The sequence below is a fragment of the Leptonychotes weddellii genome, chromosome 8, assembly GCF_054177405.1.
Source record: "Leptonychotes weddellii isolate Sample4059 chromosome 8, ASM5417740v2, whole genome shotgun sequence".
Taxonomy (NCBI): Eukaryota; Metazoa; Chordata; class Mammalia; order Carnivora; family Phocidae; genus Leptonychotes; species Leptonychotes weddellii.
Window position 1 is genome coordinate 18,538,123 of NC_138376.1, and position 16,175 is coordinate 18,554,297.

The 16,175-nt window shown below is 44.7% G+C and overlaps 1 protein-coding gene across 3 annotated transcripts in view; it reads right to left on the reverse strand.

The window, feature by feature from the left end:
* The window catches only part of CDYL (chromodomain Y like), a 173,550-nt gene extending 159,916 nt beyond the window's left edge, over positions 1 to 13,634 (reverse strand). The window contains exon 1 of one of the 3 annotated variants that reach the window (XM_081827746.1): positions 13,266 to 13,634. In XM_081827746.1, the coding sequence (XP_081683872.1) occupies positions 13,266 to 13,289 (24 nt within the window). In that variant the 5' untranslated portion in view covers positions 13,290 to 13,634. The remainder of the gene's footprint in view (positions 1 to 13,265) is intronic. The other 2 variants (XM_081827745.1, XM_081827744.1) reach the window with 2 other exon arrangements.
* Positions 13,635 to 16,175: the final 2,541 nt, after the last annotated feature.

Consider the following 16,175-nt stretch of genomic DNA (forward strand, 5'->3'; position numbering starts at 1 on the left):
CTTTCCTGTTCGGCTTCCACAGACTATCAGAAAATGCCATTGCTTTAAGTCACATCTGCTCTATGTTCTGCTTAATGACCTCAAGTATGGTGACCATGGAAGAAAAGGCAGATTAAAATATTGATTAGGATCCTGCCTATCTTTTAAAATGGAGCTACCATCATCTGTTAACTTATACTACAAAGAGTTTAAGGAACCTTATAACTTTAGTTCTCATAGCAAGGAAAATGAGTGGGTTTCTCTTGGTTAAGGTGCAGGTGTATGTCTTATAGGACACTAACATCTCCCACAACTTAAAGTAAACCCTAAACCACAGAGGTAATGCCTCCTCAACTCGGAGAAGTTTTTATATAGCATGCTAATACAAAAGATCACCTATGCATACTTAAATGCAGTATTGAGTCACACTATCAAATGCTCATTAAAATTTATTAGGTAGAAAAATTTTTAATTTAAGTAATCTTCCTATTTAAAAGATTTCATGAGTATCATTTGTAAACTTTCTTGAAGAAATCTTTCAAATGCCACTTTTAACAAACACAAATCATTTAAGGGTGTTTACTAGTTTTTTGCTAACATGGACCCAAAATAGATAAGGAGAGTGAAGATATCTATGTTTGTTGCTCTTCTGTATCTTTATTGATGCTTTATATATGATAGATAAGCAAAAACCTGACTGGATGGCATGTCCTAAATTGATAATGATGTATACAGCAGGAGCGAGAAATCCATTTTCAAACAAACCACAGGGAAAAGTGGAGCAAGCAAAGAGTAGCTGAATTTAGTTTGAAAGTTTATTATTTTAGAAAGACAGAATGATTCTACGTTCACTTGGCTTTTTCATTAAGAACAGGAAACTAAACCTTTCTGAATAGTTTGATTCCGTATTACATGGAGTGCAGCAGGGTAGGGCTCTCCAACAGGGGGTTGGATGAGAAGGACAGAGAGTGGGCAGGTGGTAAAGATAGCAACTCTCAGTCTCACTGCTCTTGACCCAGAGTTAGAAAAGGCCAAAAATGCAACAGAGCTAAAGAAAAACTACTTTGGAAACAAATCTTGGATCATTAATTTATCCGACAACCATGCTCAGTGACAGGAGCTTCTGACATACACCCCTCCCCCCCCCGCAAAACCTGAGAAATCACTGCACACGGGTCTTAAGCCACTCTTTCTCTGTAGGTAGTAGGTACTATAGTTTGAACCACTAGAGTTCCTGCCCACAGGGATTCAGAGAGATGCCTGGAGGGGGAATGGAACCAGACTGGAACTGGCCCAGCAATAAAGTGTGTGGTGCAAGGGTGGATGGTGAGAACAGCCAGCTCTGTCCCCGGCCCTTACCAGGGATACTACTAGGAAAAAAGCACAGCTGAAAACCAAAAAAAACCCTGTGACAAGGTGAGGGCTCTGGCTGACCTCACATCACCTGGGGAATTATGGGAAGCAGTTCTGCCTCATTCAGTGAAGGACATGAGCACATCCCTCCTCCTCCTCCCAAGGAGCAAAGCAGATAGTCCACTATCTCCTAACTAGTGGCCCTAACAGGTGGGCGCAGGAAGAGAGCTCCTGTTTGTATGCTAGGAGGGCTCTGGAAAAACGGGGGCCAGATTTCTGAGTGGTGAAAAAGCACATGAAGGATGGAAATTTCCACCTTACTTTTAGTTCCCACCGCAATCACCCAGGAGAGTGAGGGGCTCAGCTGCCTATTGCCTCCAAGGAAAAACTGAAGTTCTCAAAGCCTTGGTCACATCAATGTCCTTACTTGTTCCAATGTTTCCTTCTCAAGCTCTAAGGGAACACTCTTCCTCAAGGGGAGACCTGTTCCACGACAGGTAAAGCTTTTTAAAAGCCTACCAACTTCAGGGTGCCTGGGTGGCTCAGTTGTTAAGCGTCTGCCTTCAGCTCAGGCCATGATCCCAGGGTCCTGGGATCGAGTCCCACATCGGGCTCCCCGCTCGGCAGGAAGCCTGCTTCTCCCTCTGCCACTCCCCCTGCTTGTGTTCCTGCTCTCGCTCTCTCTGTCAAATAAATAAACAAAATCTGTAAAAAAAAAAAAAAAAGCTTACCAACTTCAAAGCATATCCCTCTACTGCAACAGAAATCAGCCAAGACAAGGACTTCGAGGTTTTAGCCTTCCTTCCAGTGGGATTATGCATATAAGGGACGTGGATTTTAGAACAATCCTTTCTCCACCTGACCCTCCACTTCCTGGTTTTGGTCTTTTTCTCTCCCAGGCCATCTTTTGACAAAGGCAGGGGTGCAGCATTGCTGTAAAGCTGTCCACTCGTGACCACAATCTCTTTTCTGTTGGTTTTATCAGGTTCCCAGGAAAACTGAACGTGTCTGGTCTTAACACATTAACTCCCTCCTGCCAAGGTGGACCCACACACCTTGATAAGATCTCATTCCACAATCTTTTATTTATTTTAAATACTTATTTACTTAAGTAATCTCTACACCCAACGTAGGGCTCGAACTCACAACCCCGAAAGATCAAGAGCTGAACGCTCCTCCTCCGACTGAGCCAGCCAGATGCCCCTCATTCCACGATCTTTTAAACTCATTCTACATAATCATTGCAACTTCATCATTTTTAAGCAGTCCCAACCTACAGTTACTTAGGATTGTTTCCCCTAGGAATACATTTTTAGATATGTATCCATCAATTTAATCAAGACATTCTCAACTCATTTATGAGCTGAAGCTAGTGGTATTGAATGATGGCATATAAAATAATTCTGCAGAAAATTTTCGTCACATCTACACTCTGAGGGAAAAATACCACAAATCATATTCTAGTTGGCACCCTCTGCCACATACGCTCTCTCTCCATCCTTACAAATGATAATAAAATGGGGCACCTGGGTGGCTGAGTCGTTAAAACGTCTGCCTTCGGCTCAGGTCATGTGGGATCGAACCCCGCATCGGGCTCCCTGCCCCGCAGGAAGCCTGCTTCTCCCTCTCCCACTCCCCCTGCTTGTGTTCCCTCTCTCGCTGTCTCTATCAAATAATAAAAAATCTTAAAAAAAAAAATGATAATAAAATAATCATTAACCTCTTGCTTTAAGCTCAAAAGCTCATCTGCATACAAGAGAGAAGTTAGAGGATTAAGACGGGGGACCTGTTTGCTGGCCAAGAGTTGGAGAGGTGGCTAACCTCCGCCACAGGTGTCTGAGGTAAGATGGACAGAGAAGATTTCCCTCTGGACTGCACACACGAAAAGCTAAGTAAGAAAAAGTGAGCAGCCAGACTGCTGCTTCCCGGGCCAGAGCTTTACCAAGGCAACAAGCAAGTATGGAGGCTAGGGTTAAGAGTCAAAACAAACGAAGACTCAACTCAAAGGGGATGTGGCAGAGGGATGAAAATGATGTTGAAGGCACCAGAGCTGGACATGCAGACAAGAACATTCAAGAGGGAAAGAGGAGATGAAAGGAAGTTTACTAAGGGAGTACTGGCCTAGCCCATGGGTAGGAAGAGTTCTACAGCCAGACAGGCCCCCATTCCAACAGGAATAATTCTTTTACCTAGCGTCGTCATGGAAGATAACACAGTAAGCCCCTGCTCCTGCACTGGATGCACACGCCCAGCGGGAGATCAAAAGTTGTATGAGAACACTAACTCCTCTTCCTGAAACATCAACCTGACCCAAAGTTTTATGGAGAAGTACGTACTGGTAAATACCTTTAAGACATTTAATATCAAACCAAAAAATTTTCTATGGCATACACTGTTAACTTCACAAAGGTTTAGGTAACGTGAGAATTCAAAAACAGGCGAGGACTGCAGCAGGCCATTTAATCCCCAACTTCCACCTCCAACTCTTATGAGGCTATCTGATCTCTTGCTTCTGTTGTTAGGAATACTTGGGTGGAATCTTTGGGAAAAAATTACCATTAAAGTAAACTGAATTTTGTCACTTACACGCCAAAACTTTTTAAAAATCATTTTTGACAGCTCTTTTCAACATATGCCTTTTTTTTTCATAAGCATGCCTTTCACATGCTCTGTGGGGCTCAGGAGCCCCTGCTTTCCATGACCTGGAGGTGCCGTCACCAGCTCATCTCACGAGCAATTTTATTAATGTCAACCCACAGGCCTTTGACAGCTCTCCTTCTCTTACCAAGTATCTGTTCCTAACATGATAAGGAAGTTGGTGAAGTCCAAGCATATCATGCCTAAAATAAAGGAAAACAGTCTCCCAGAGAGACCCAGAGCTGTTCAATGTGTAAGGGGTGTGACCCGTTCTACAAGCCAAGAAGACTTTTATTTGGTCCTGGGGTTCTTGCATATTCTAAAGAACTGAGGCACCCAAATTAGTTACATGTTAAAATAGGAAATGCTTCTGTATGCAACTCTGTGATGCCCTAAAATCCTAAACATACTAATCCTAAACATACTGCTGATGAAAAATGGGTATATTGTAACCAGAGATATTCATTATCTGCAATCAACATCGTTGGGCTTTATCAACAAACACTAAGAAAATATCAACCTCTTAAAAACTTCACATTGCAGAGTTCATCATAAATGAAAATAAGACAAAATACAAAGGCATTTTCTAAATATATTGTGGTTAACTTCTCCAACTGGAGAGTATTTTTAGATATCTCCCCCCAACACTTTTCACCAACAGCTAAACACAAATACTATGACGAACATTATTTTCCTCCAAAACACCATGTAGAGTTTTTTCCAAACAAAATGCACAATTCTCACATATATGGTACAATTTCAAATAGAACTCCAGTCACATTCAGGTCCTCAGATTAAGCACTGCAACAAATCAACAAATAGCCAACCCATTCCCGGAAAAAAATACATATGATATTATTTAATACCTAGAGAAAGCAATACTTAAAGTGCAAATTAATAAGTCAATAGTGCAAAGGAAAAAAGTAAATTATTCACACAGAGTTTGGAGGGGATGATTCCTGCTAGTTGTGAACTCTAATGAGGTCCTGAATGAGAACGGACACTGAAGCTAGCGAGCTGGGTGATCCACCTATTGGAAAAATGGCAACACAAAGGTAGGAAGGGATGGGCTGTGCAGGTGTGGACAAAGTAAGCTGACAACTATGGCTTCAGTAGCTCAGACCACATGACGAGGCCAACCTCAGGTAAAGAAAAATTAGAGAAAATATGCTTATATATCAAGGCTGACAGAACAAAGATGCTGAACATTTTGCCTTAGAATCATTAGTTCTGTAACTATTATATCCATTTTCATAATCAGTCCTGTTGAAATCTAGTTTATACTTTATTTACATTTTCAATATCTTTACGTAAATCTCAAGTGTTGGCTCTAGCCCTCTATCCCCATGCATGACACCACAAATTCAAAATCAATAAGGTTTCTTCCAATTCTGGCAAAAAAGCTAACAAGATTCCAAAAGGGCATTCTCACTACAAAATAACTAGATCTTCATTAAAGTGTATTTCTTAATGCTTTATTAAGCTTGCAAGAAGCAAGGAAAATATCAGGCGCTTGGGTGGCTCAGTCGTTAAGCGTCTGCCTTCAGCTCAGGTCATGATCCCAGGGTCCTGGGATCAAGTCCCACATCGGGCGCCCTGCTCAGCGGGAAGCCTGCTTCTCCCTCTCCCACTCCCCCTGCTTGTGTTCCTGTTCTCGCTATCTCTCTCTTTCTGTCAAATAAAGAAATAAAATCTTTAAAAAAAAAAAAAAAAAGAAGCAAGGAAAATATCTAAGTGCCCCATACCTCTCTCCAACCCAACCATAAAGAATGATTCAATCATAAAAGTAGACAAATACCAAAGACTAAGAAAGCAAGCTAGAGATTTGGGGTGGGGGAACCCCAGATAATGTAAAAGTAAAAAATATAATTGTTGAAATTAAAAACTCAATGGCTGGGTTAAATAGCAGATTAGGCACACTTCATCAGTGAACTAGAAGTCAGATCCAAGGAAAAACCCAGAATGCAAACAAAGCTAAAACAAAAAGATGGAAATGAGAGGGTTCTTACCCTTTGATAGGGAGGAGAAAATGAGAAGACCTTATAAATAACTACTTGGTGAAATTCCAGAAGTGTATAGAAGAACAGCAGTATTTTATGATAAAATGGACAACACTTTGAGCACTAATAAGGCACAAACTGCCCAAAGAAGCACAACATATACAAACCTTATTAACAGAAAGTCTCACAGAGATACACCATAATAAAACTAGAGAACACCAAAGTCAAAGAGAGGATCTCAAAAGCAACCAGAGACAGAAGACAGATCTCTTGTAAAGTAACTACACCTAGACTGACAACAACCTCCTCCACCACAATGGGAAAGCCAGAACACAACGGAAAAGTATCTTCAAAATGCTTAAAGAAATTAACCAATTAACTGATTTTATTTGGAATCAATTCTATTTTCCTGAAATGAAGGCAAAATAGAGATATGTCCTTACAATAAAAAAAAAAAATAGACATTTCCACCAATAATCCTTCACTAAAGAAATCTCTAAAGGATATACCCAAGAAAGGAATCCCAGAAGTTTTGATGATCAAAAAAACTGGTAAAGATATAAGTAAATCTAAACAAATATTGTCTGTATACAATAATCATGTCCTATTGTGTAAGGTTTTTTCCATAGACATAAATAAACACGGGAAAATAACAGCATGTAAGTTCGGAGGGGGGGTGGGATCAGAGTTAAAGGATTCTAAAGTCTTTATACTGTCAGAAGTGAAGCTAAATTTTGCTTAACTTCCTTTTTAACTGAAATACAGTCAACACACAATGTGACATTTGTTTCAGGTGTACAACATAGTGACTGGGCAAGTGAATACATTATGCTATGCTCACCCCAAGTGTACCTACCATCTTCACCATATAATCCTATTACAATACCATTGACTATATTCTCTATGCTGGATCTTTCAGACCTGTAACTCATTCATTCCATAACTTGAAGCCTGTACCTCCCACTCCCCTTTGGTTAACTTTAGACTTCATGGATGTATAATTTCGAGAATAGCCACTTAAAGAAATAGTGTACAACTTCCAAATCTAATCAGTGAAGTTTTGATACGATTTTACTGTGGACTCTGGCTGAAGCTGAACTGAGTTTGGCAAAAAATGTCAGAATAGTCAATGAAGGGCAGTGAAAGTCAAATCCTAGCTCAAAGATCTCAAGAACAATTTTAATACTTGTTTTGGGTCACAGATCCCTTTGAGAAACAGATGAAAGCTATTGATCCTCTCCCTCAGTAAAACTCTCATACAGACTTGTACAAATTTTCATACAAACGGGAAAGACTTTTCCCAGACTCCCAGAGAACACAGATCCCCAAGGCCCTGCACAGCTTAAAAGGCTAAAGAGAATTAAGTTTGTGTGGGAAAAGTTAGTAAAGTTAGAAGTTCTCCTACCCAAGAATTGAAACCACATATGCAGAGGAGGAACCAAGTGTAAAAGGAACAGCACAAGGCATAACATCTGGGGGAGGGGGGATTCTGGAGGGAAGAGGTCAAGAATGGAGAGTCAGTCCTATAATTCACTCTTTCATTAAAGTGTAACTCAACAATTATGCAACTACTGCAATACTTGAACTTTGGAAAATAACGACAAGAAAAAATTCCTAGTTTTAAAGATTGTTAGCATCAATCTTACAACCTGATGGACAAGTATGTCATACAATGAAAACACAAAATAGATATTAAAGCACCCTTAGCTAGCTACCTAGTATTTTTAATACTCCCTTCGTGGAATGACTCAGTTAACAACCAGCAACAAAGAGCCTGCAAAAAGGACTAGTCTGGTCCACCTGGAGTTGTTCTGCAAAGATCCCAACCCCTCCCCACCTCAGTGTGTAGTGTAGCCTCAGTGTCAGAAACACAGACCACTGCAATCCAAAGGCTCCTACATCCACCTGCATTCCTTAAAGCAGCTTTTTGGAAATATAGATTCTGGTCTCCATCCAAACATTGAAAACTACTCTCTCATGTTTGGGCCCATGAATCTGTATTTTAAAAGGACCCCAGATGATGCTGTTGCACCTAGAAACACACACACAATATAAAAACTACTTATTCACAAAAATTTGACTCATACTGGCTTTGTGCATCACAGATATTCAAAACTGTGAATCAGAACAGTACAAATAAAGTATTTTCTATACACCATGAAAATATCTTTAATGATTAAAAATTATTACAGAGCATGAAGAAAAATTTAATGATTCTTAGATATTATAGCAAGAACAGAAAAAAAGACTCATTCTAGTACACAGGAATTGAAAGCAAATTCAGAGGTTAAGCACGTGGGATGTCTCCACACTGTTGTTTAGGCAAATAAATAATATCCTCAGCAATTCACATTCAAGATGTTAATTTTCAAAATACACATTTGACTTCACTGCCCCACAATCAACTCCAGAAGTCAAACAACTCTCTTTCTTTTAAGAGCCAGCACACACACAACAGATGTGGGTTTATCTTGACCAACATCCACTGAAAAAGGTCTCTTGATCTTTGTGACTTCCATTTGAATTACACAAGCAGATTTTATTTATAACTGTGCTTTTGGTCAATGTACATAAAATCCATGTGGTGCATAGGGGACAGGAGCAATGATATCCCAAAGCAGTAAGAAAAATTCAAAAGACTTACCTTTCCCCCAAATCCTGAATATCCTTCCAAACTAATCAACTTTAAGACATTTTTTAAATAAGCCAGATAAAATTTCATTCTTAAAAACTTACTTCCATTTTTGATAGACTGGAATATGCATGTGTTAGATAAATAATTTCTCAGAGGGCCAGGACTAGATCACTGAGATCTTACTAAAATTTAAATTAGCTATTTTAACAGTTTTCAAGGGAAAAACCCCATATCCACTGAGAAAGAAGGAATTATTAAGATATACATATAAGGAGAATGCATCTCCATTTTCCTACAGTGTGGATTCCTTATTCAGTCCCACATGAATGAAGTCTTATGGTGGTAACTTAACCAGTAGATAGTCTTCTTGATCTCACAGTTTTCTTTGGTGATATAATCAGTTTACGTGATGCTTTGAAATCCCAAATATCAAAGGAAAACAGGTTTGGTTTCAGGTGTGAGAGCTGGATAGGTTTTTTTCTTTCTTTAATTAATAATGGAAGATAGAGCGCCTGGGTGGGTCAGTCGATTAAGCATTTGCCTTCAGCTCAGGTCATGATCCCAGGGTCCTGGGATCGAGCCCCACATCGGTCTCCCTGATCAGCGGAGAGTCTGCCTCTCCCTCTCCTTCTCCTCCCCACTCATGCTCGCTCTCTCTCTCAAATAAGTAAATAAATAAATAAAATCTTTAAAAAAAAAAAAACAGAATGGAAGAACATAAAGATGTTTCCTAGAATAATATAATCATTTAACACTTGGGTATAGCACTTTATCAACTATAAATTGCCTTTACATGCTAAGGTCATATAAGCTTCACATCTTACTGATGAGGAAGCTCAGGAGAGAGAGTTTCTGAAGACACATAGCTATTCCCTTCATTATACAAAAGGAAAGAGTGGAACCCAGTCTAGAACTGGGATTGGAGCTGGAAGGACTTTCATTACTCCACACTCCACATGCCTCAACCTCAGTCCCTGAGTAGTTGGTCATCTAAAGCAGAGGTGAGAAAACAAAATCCAGCCCGTGGATTTTATGGAACCCATTGGCTAAGAATGATTTTTACATTTTTAAGTGATGGGGGGGGGACAAGATTCTGACATGTAAGGGGCACCTGGGTGGCTCGGTTGTTAAGCATCTGCCTTCAGCTCGGGTCATGATCCCAGGGTCCTGGGATCTAGCCCCACATTGGGCTCCTTGCTCAGCGGGAGGCCTGCTTCTCCCTCTCCCACTCCCCCTGCTTTTGTTCCCTCTCTCGCCGTGTCTCTCTCTGTCACATAAATAAATAAAATCTTTAAAAAAAAAACATTATGACATGTGAAAACTACATAAAATCTGAATTTTACTGTCCATAAGCAGTTTTATTGGAAAATGGCACTCATTCGTTTAGGTATTGTCTATGGGTGCTTTTGCCCTATGACAGCAGAGCTGAGTAGTTGCAACAAAGACTGCATGGACTGCAGGGTCTAAAATATCAACTGCCTGGTCCTTTACATAAAGTCTGGACCCCTGATCTATACGATGTTTATCTTTTTGTGAAAGTTATGAAGTACTCACCAGGACTAAGTAAAAAATCTGTCTTTCCTAATCCTAGCTGCTAGAGATACAGTTAGTAAATCCATTCCATCTTCAACAGACACTCTTCCAATTTTGTAAGGCTGATGCTCCACCCCATCTTGTTCCCTTATTTTTTATCCACACAGTTACAAGAACCACTTTACTAAGGACCTATTACCATATACCAGGCACCACGCTAAGTACTGGAGATCTCATTTCTTCTAGGTGACAAAACAGAGGCTTAGCAATCAATTAATTCACCCAAGTTCACACAGCTACTGCAAACCTGTGCTTTTACTATACCAGGTTACATCAAGAAGCAAGACTTTGAACTTCTTCCTCTGTCAATCTATCCCTACAGAATTGTAGAGTTTGAGGCCAAACACGAAACTTCTGTTTTGATTTAGGCAGAACCAAACAAAACAAGGCAACTAATGTCCATGACCTTATTACTAATGTACCTTAGTGTTCTTCCCAGCCTTGTCAAATAGTCTGTTAGACTGTAGTGTTTATTTACAACTGCATATCATTTCTGCCTCACAAGTAATATTGCCCTGATTAAAACAATACAATTCTCGGGCGCCTGGGTGGCTCAGTTGGTTAAGCGACTGCCTTCGGCTCAGGTCATGATCCTGGAGTCCCGGGATCGAGTCCCGCATCGGGCTCCCTGCTCAGCGGGGGGTCTGCTTCTCCCTCTGACCCTCCCCCCTCTCGTGTGCTCTCTCTCTCTTGCACTCTCTCAAATAAATGAATAAATAAAATCTTAAAAAAAAAAAAACAACAACAACAATTCTCTATCTTTAGAAACAAAACCAGGCCTCAGGGAGGCATGTTAGATCAGTTAAAATACAACAATAACCATCACTTACTGAGTGTTCACTACGGGAATTGTGGAGTATGATTTACATTTTCTTTCATCTAAACTTCACGGTTCTGTGAGGTAAGCACTGATCCCAATTTTGCAGATGAGGAAACTAAAGCTTTCAAGGTAATTTACCCAAGGTGACAGGGTTGGAATTCAACAACTAGGTTTTCTGACTCCAAACCCAGGCTCTTAACCACTATGCAGAACCTTCAAGTATCAACTTTCAATCGTACTATAGTCATAGTGAAGTCAGTGTTGCCTACAAGATCAAGAAGTTAGAGAACTTATCCTGAAGGATACTATCACAATATTTACTATCACTTCATCTATACTTCTATAACACTTTTTTTCAAAACTAACACAAAACCCAGAATCAGAAGGTCAATTGTACGAGAGTATCATTTCTTTGCAATGTACTGACTTCTTCCCCAAAAAATGTTGAGGACACGAATCATCCTCATACCTTACGCCTCCCTATCTCCTTATGGAATCACCATAGAGAAGACATTCAATGAACATGCTGAATGAACACGAATTTTGAACAAAATGTGACTTATACATGAATTCTGCCAGGCAAGTAGTGGCTAGAAAACCTGAAGATAAGAATAAAGAACTAAATTTAGTTCATAAAGCACTGGTGGTAAATATACTGTCTTCAGGAACACTTTTACACACATAAGATACAACTGATGTATAAGGTGCTACCTTCACCCAAACACTAATGGAATGACTTAAGTGATTATGTGTTTATAAACACAAAAATTAGTACAGTGAATACTCAAACCTAAACAAGCAAAGAACAATCTAATGTAGAAACCAAAATCCCTCATCTGTATTTTTCCAACTGTTTGTCAGCCTGGAAGACCTGCATCTATCTTAGCCTCTACTTACGGACCTTCCCCATGCACACCACGTTCCCTCCTAGAAGGGAAACTTCTTGAGGACAAGATTTTTTTCCCCTTTACTAAAATAGCCAAATGACCAATGATAGTATCTTGAATACACTAGGGTACAGCTAATGTATAAAATGGCTGAAGAGAATGGAACGTTTTCAGTGCCAGCTAAGGTACACTGACCACATACAATGTAAGGGGAGGCAACAATCTTACCATTATTTCTACAGAAGGCAGCCTCCTCCTGAGAACTTCTGCAAACACTTGCTTTTAAAAAGCAACGAAAAGTTGCTAGAAGGCTATCATTGTCGGGAACAGAGTGCCATTCTACGCCAATTGCAATAATGACACCTCAGAAGGTTCACCTGGTACATATTAGGGGTTGACAAGGGCCATGGGGCTCTACCTGTTACATACGCTTACTTAAGCCCCTAAACACCCAGTTCCCTAAACGCATCATAAAGGTGAATCCAGAGAGTATCCGGAAGCTTTAAGTCTCTTCCGAAGATGTATTTATAAATATATATAAACAGAAAATCATTTATCCAAAAGAACAGAAAGCCTTCCAAGCTTCTGTACTCCCAGGAAGTCTACTTTGAAATACGTCAAGAAGTTATACCGAGGCATACAAAATATGTCTAAAGATCCAAACAGATAACTCCAAAACTTGGAAGTTGAAGCTGGCAAACCCATCGTTCATAACTTATAGGTCTGATTGTGCCCCTTCTTACTTGCAACGCTGCGACGCAAATGAATGACGGTGTATCAGCGTTAAATTTAAATTTCCTGGCTCTGGCCACAATGCTAACCTAATTAAAGCATGTGGTCAACGTTTAGCATTTTCGGTGCGTTATTTTGCATCGCTTTGGCTAGCAACAGAGTCGAAGACAGTTGCACTCTTCCTCTCGGCCCCCCACTCCTCAAACCGGAGGCAAAACCCTCTCCAAAATGCTTTATTAAATGGACAGGAAAAACACCCCCGCACCGCCTACAGACCCCGCCAAGCTGTAACAGGGGCTTCACACCCATTGCCCTCGCCAAGAACACTTTGGGCTCAGTCTGAGCAAGTCACTGGTGTCAGCGCTACTTCCCCACGGCCGGAGCCCCCCCCAGGCGCCCGACAACTCCGGGGAGCCCCCCCGCCCGCCGGGCCCCTCGGAGCAGCGTGGCTCGGGCTCCCCTCGCACACATTTCCCGTCCAGCAAACTGCGGCCGCGGAGGGGGAGGGGGCGAAGCGGGCGCCCGCGGCAGAGCCGGGCCGTCGGGCTGGACGCGGCCGGGCCAGGGAGGGGCGGCGCGGGGCGGCGGGCGGGGGCGGCCCGAGGGTCCGGGAGGGGGAGGGGAGGTACCTCGTACAGCTCCTCGGAAGCCATGGTGGGCGGCGGAGTTGCGGGCGGGCGGGAGGGGCAGGGTCGGGGCGAGGCGCCGCCGCCGCCGGGCGGCCGACACTTTGTTTCAGTTGGGTCCCTGCGTGGCCTGCGCTTCCTGCTCCCGCTCCCAGCGCCGGGAGCTCAGCACGGACGAGCCTCTCACACTCACTGCCAGTGCGGGCCGGCGGCGGCGGCGGCGGGGTTGTGCGCAGGAGCAGCTGCGCAACGCGCCCTCCGCGCCCCGCGCTCACTCCCCGGCGGGCCGGCTCGGGCTCGGGCTCATCGCGCCCCGCCGCGGGGCCGGGCCGGGCTGGGGCGGGCGCGGCGGCGGTGCACGGCAGCGCGGCTGGCTCCGTGGCTCCCCCTCTCCGGTGTAGTGCAAAAAGCTTCCTACTTGCGACCAAAAAAACCTGCCCCGGCTACTGAGCATGCCCAGTGCGGCCGCCCGGGCCCGGCGGAGCCGCGCTCCCGCGCTCCGGGTTTTCGGACCGCCCGCGCGGGAGGGGCGGGGAGGCAGGCGGGGCGGGGCGGCCGAGGGGAGCAGTGGGCTCCGCTCCGGGCCGAGGCGGGCGGGCTGCCGCCTTGGGCGAGCCGGCAGGAAGGGGAGGAGCCAGGGAGCGGTGGGCGGGGCTGAGGCGAGACGTGGGCGGGGCCGCGGGAGCGGTGGGCGGGGCCCCGACTTCTGCAAGTCCCCTCCGGGGGGTCGGACCCGGCGGCCGCGTTGCCGGCCGGCCCGCCTCGACGTGGGTACTGGGACCTGGGCCGGGCGGGACTGGGGAGCCTCGAAGGTCGAGGCGGACGGCGGTGGTTCCCAGTGGGGCAGGCACTGGCGGGCCCGAAGTTGGGCTGGGGGCCGTGGGAGCAAGCTGCCCGCGTCTGAAGCCCACCGCCCCGACGGCAGCGGCTGAGCCACCAAATGCACAGCCTCCCTACGGGAGACCGCAGAGCTCCAGCCTCCGTGCGCTAGCCGCGGACGCCCGTCCCGGGCCAAGCCAACGCGCAGGGGCGGGCGGCGTGGCCAGGTGGAACCCCCCGCCCTAACACGTGCCCGCCTCCCCCGCGGCAGCCGCCAAGACCCGGAGCCCGAACCACGCGCCCCGCCGTGTGGCCCGGAGCGCTCCGGGCACGCTCGCTGGGCCGTAGGCCGGGGGGTGGGAGCCGGGGGCGGGAGCCCGGCGCAGTCGAGGGCGGCGCGAGGGCGCGGCTGCCTCCACTCTGCCCGCAGCTTCCCCCACGCCAGGCCTCCCTGTTCCTTTTGGAGCGTCCACCTCCTCGGACCGAGAGCTGGAAGGAGGGGCCAGAATCTGAGCTCGGGAGGTCTGAGTTCTAATGGAACGAAGCTGTCAATGGTGGTTCTCCTTGGGGGGGGGGGGAACGGTGAGGACAACAGATACGACAGGCCCTTGGGTCAGAACAGCCATGGGCTGGCCCTTCCTCCACTTCATAGGAGAGATGGGCAAATTGGGGACGGCCCGCATGGCTAGCTCCCAGGGCACACCTGCCGGGAGACTGGACGTTTCCCCGTCCGTGCTGAATGAGGAAGGGGCTTCCTGGCCTGACTCCCCCAAACAGCCGGCAACTCCAAACCGTCCTCCCGAACTTCTCCACGGGACACTACAGAGACATCGTTTCACATTCTCTCCTACTCCCTACACCTGGAAGCCACCGCCAGAGCCTACATTTTCCCCAAAGGGTCCTCTGCTGCCACTGCGTTCCTGGTGCTCTATCTAGCGCTGGTTCCTAACCGACCTTCCACTCACCGCGCTCCTCCCACCACTTTTCTTTTTAAAATCCAATTCGATTGGGCCGCAAACGTACACTTTAACAACCACAGGGCTTTTCACAGACTCCGCGGAGTTTCCTGCCCTGCCCACTCCCGGGAACAAGCACAGCACTTGCCCTTAAGTCACTTGAAGTCGAGTCACCATTCTCTTCCCGCCAGTGCCTCTACCAGCAATTTCCTGGGCCCGGAATGCCCCCTTCCAACCTTAAACTCCAACTCCGACGTCACCTCAAAACATAGCCTTCTGCCTTCCAGGGCAAAATCAGTTACTCCCTCTCCAGGGGCTCCTGAAGCCCTCAGGTGTGCCCCAGGGAAGGGTTCATCTCAGTGTGTTTTAACTGTTTCGTCCACTCTTCACTCCCACCCCCATTTCTAGACTGTGACTTTCTCCCAGATCTCATCTGCAAATTTGACTCTCCAACCCTAGCACCATTCTCTACATACAAAATAAGTTTTTATTCAGTGAGTTGGAATTCCAATGTTCACAATAAAGTCTGACACCCACACATCCAATTTCCATTATCAAATGCTTTGATGACAGAATCACAAATTAATGGCCTACCCTCTCTACTTAATAAGGAGCTCTCAAGCTCTGCCCCTTTCCCTGATGGCCCAAATTCTCTCTGTCTCCTCCAAATATTCGCTCCGCTTCCCTCTCGCTTAACATTGCCATTATTTGCTGGTATTTAATTGTTGTCTCTCTAGCCACACAAATTCATCAATGAAAGTTGTAAGCTCCCTGAAGGCAAGGACTAGGACTTTAAATATAATCTGTGAAGTCTCAAAGCAATTTGCTCACCTACCTACCGCAAGTGCCCAGATACTTGCAGGAGATGGTTAAAAATCATACAAGTGTAAGAAAATATAAATAAAAAAGGGATCCTCGATACAAAATGAACAGACACATCTCACATATATAAACCCATATGCAGTGGGATGATACAAATATAAACATAAACATTTCTTCTCTCAGGGCCACCACCCTAATTACTGCCACCATCCGAACAAAATTTGTTAAGCATTCTCAAGTTGCTCCACCAAGTGCTTAATGGTCTGTAATGTTAAATACATTGTCTCTAACGTCTCCAAAACTACCACTGTTACCC